We start from the raw sequence: 2,399 nt of genomic DNA on the forward strand, positions 1-2,399 counted from the left end.
CATAGGAATGTTCATCCCAGCTTTACTTGTAATAGCCAAAAACTGGCAGCAACCCAGTTTTGGGGTTGTTTTATTATTTTATTATTATTATTATTGTTATTATTTTGAGGCAGAGTCTCACTCTGTTGCCAAGGCTGGAGTGCAGTGGTACGATCTTGGCTCACTGCAACCTCTGCCTCCCAGGTTCAAGCAATTCTCCTGCCTCAGCCTCCTGAGTAGCTGGGATTATAGGCACCTGCCAGCACGCCAGCTAATTTTTGTATTTTTAGTAGAAATGGGGTTTCACCATGTTGGTCACACTGGGCTTGAACTGACCTTGTGATCCGCCCACCTCAGCCTCCCAAAGTGCTGGGATTACAGGTGTGAGCCACTGCACCAGGCCTATACCATCGTTTCCATGTTCTTCACTCAGCTCTTGCCTCTAGAACTTTAGGTGGACTGGAGACCAGTCTCACTCTACAGATTAGGAGAGGAGTAGATGCCTGGAAGCATTCAACACACAACTACTGAGCTCTGCTGTGGATAGCCCGGTGATTAGTGACCAAGATGTTTTCCTTGTCTTTGGGAAGCTTGAGGTCTGGTGGAGTGAATTGACAGAGGAAAATAATTGGCAATGTATTGTGCTAGGAGCTATTTTAGAGGAGAGTGTGGCACATGGTGAAGGCACAGTGTCATTAACTCTATCCCGGGGGCAGGTGAGGAACAGTTGAGCAGAAATGCTCACAGGGAAGGGAAACTTGCATAGAAAATTCTAGAATGAGTAGATGCCGCTAACTTGTATGGCATCTTGGTGTAAATTAGAAAAGGCACATAGCAGTTCATTCTCATCCAGGTGCTTTTTTGCAGTGAACAACCTATACCACTATATGGGGCCATTAAACTTGCCATATAGACAGAAGAAGGAGAGTGGTGAGAGTATTTTGGGCAAAGAAGATAATGTGAGCAAAAGCACAAAGCTGGTAAATTCTGGAAGTGAAAGGACACCGAAGGCTTGAGCTCTAGAGCAGTGATAATGGGGTTGAGGTGGAGAGACCTGATTTAAGAGCTCTGAGGGTTGGAATGGGTAGGACTCAGCAGGCGATGAGGGTGGGGCAGAGGGAGGACAGAGAAGAAAGTGATCAGATGGACTCCTGGGCTTGAGTGACTGAGTGAATGGTGTGGCACCAATCAGACCCGAGGGACTGAAGATGGAGCAGCCCCACCCAGCTCTCATTCCCCACCGCCTGAGAGCCCTGGTGATTTCTTTCCAGTTTCCTGAGGTTGTCCCCCTTAACATCGGAGGGGCTCACTTCACTACCCGCCTGTCCACACTGCGGCGCTACGAAGACACCATGTTGGCAGCCATGTTCAGTGGACGGCACTACATCCCCACGGACTCCGAGGGCCGGTATTTCATTGACCGAGATGGCACACACTTTGGGTATGTCTCTCTCTCTGCAGACAGCTTTGTAGTCCTAGCAAATGAGTAGCCTGGGCTTGAGTATGGGACGTTAGTATCTTCCATAGTACCTAGGAGAAGAGATAACATATTGGTGGCATTTAATAAATGGGCTTACTGAATTAGATAAAATTTATTTATTTAGCCAAAGGAGACTAAGACAGACAAATTCCAAATAACACACACTGGCTGTAGGAAATTGCTTCAATCCTAGACAATTTAAAATGTTTTATTTTTGTCCCAGCACAGTGGCTCACGCCTGTAATCCCAGCACATTGGGAGGCCAAGACAGGTGGATCACGAGGTCAAGAGAGCAAAACCATCCTGGCTGACATTGTGAAACCCTGTCTCTACTAAAAATACAAAAATTAGCTAGGTGTGGTGGCAGGTACCTATAGTCCCAGCTATTCAGGAGGCTGAGACAGGAGAATCACTTGAACCCTGGTGGAGAGCAGAGGTTGCGGTGAGCCGATATTGTGCCACTGCCCAGCCTGGCAATAGAGTGTGACTCAGTCTCAGAAAAAAAAAAAAAATTATTTTTAGCCAAGTGTGGTGGCTCACACCTGTAATCCCAGCACTTTGGGAGGCCAAGGCAAGTGGATCACTCTAGGCCAGGAATTCGAGACCAGCCTGCCAACATGGTGAAACCCTGTCTCTCCTAAAAATACAAAAATTAGTTGGGTATGGTGGCTCATGCTCGTAATCCCAGCTACTCAGGAGGCTGAGGTAGGAGAATTGCTTGAACCCAGGAGGCAGAGGTTGCAGTGAGCCGAGATCACACCACTGCACTCCAGCCTGGGCGACAGAGCGAGACTCCATCTCAAAATACAAAACAGGCCGGGCGCGGTGGCTCATGCCTGTAATCCAAGCACTTTGGAGGCCAAGGCAGGTGGATCACCTGAGGTCGGGAGTTCAAGACCAGCCTGACCAATGTGGTGAAACCCCATCTTTTTTTTTTTTT

The 2,399-nt window shown here is 47.9% G+C and overlaps 1 protein-coding gene across 1 annotated transcript in view; it reads left to right on the forward strand.

Moving 5' to 3' along the window:
- The window catches only part of KCTD7 (potassium channel tetramerization domain containing 7), a 15,644-nt gene that overhangs the window by 5,242 nt on the left and 8,003 nt on the right, over positions 1–2,399 (forward strand). The window contains exon 4 of the mRNA XM_037731775.1: positions 1,251–1,420. Within this exon, the coding sequence (XP_037587703.1) occupies positions 1,251–1,420 (170 nt within the window). The remainder of the gene's footprint in view (positions 1–1,250; positions 1,421–2,399) is intronic.

This window comes from Cebus imitator, unplaced genomic scaffold, assembly GCF_001604975.1.
Source record: "Cebus imitator isolate Cc_AM_T3 unplaced genomic scaffold, Cebus_imitator-1.0 Scaffold419, whole genome shotgun sequence".
Taxonomy (NCBI): domain Eukaryota; kingdom Metazoa; phylum Chordata; class Mammalia; order Primates; family Cebidae; genus Cebus; species Cebus imitator.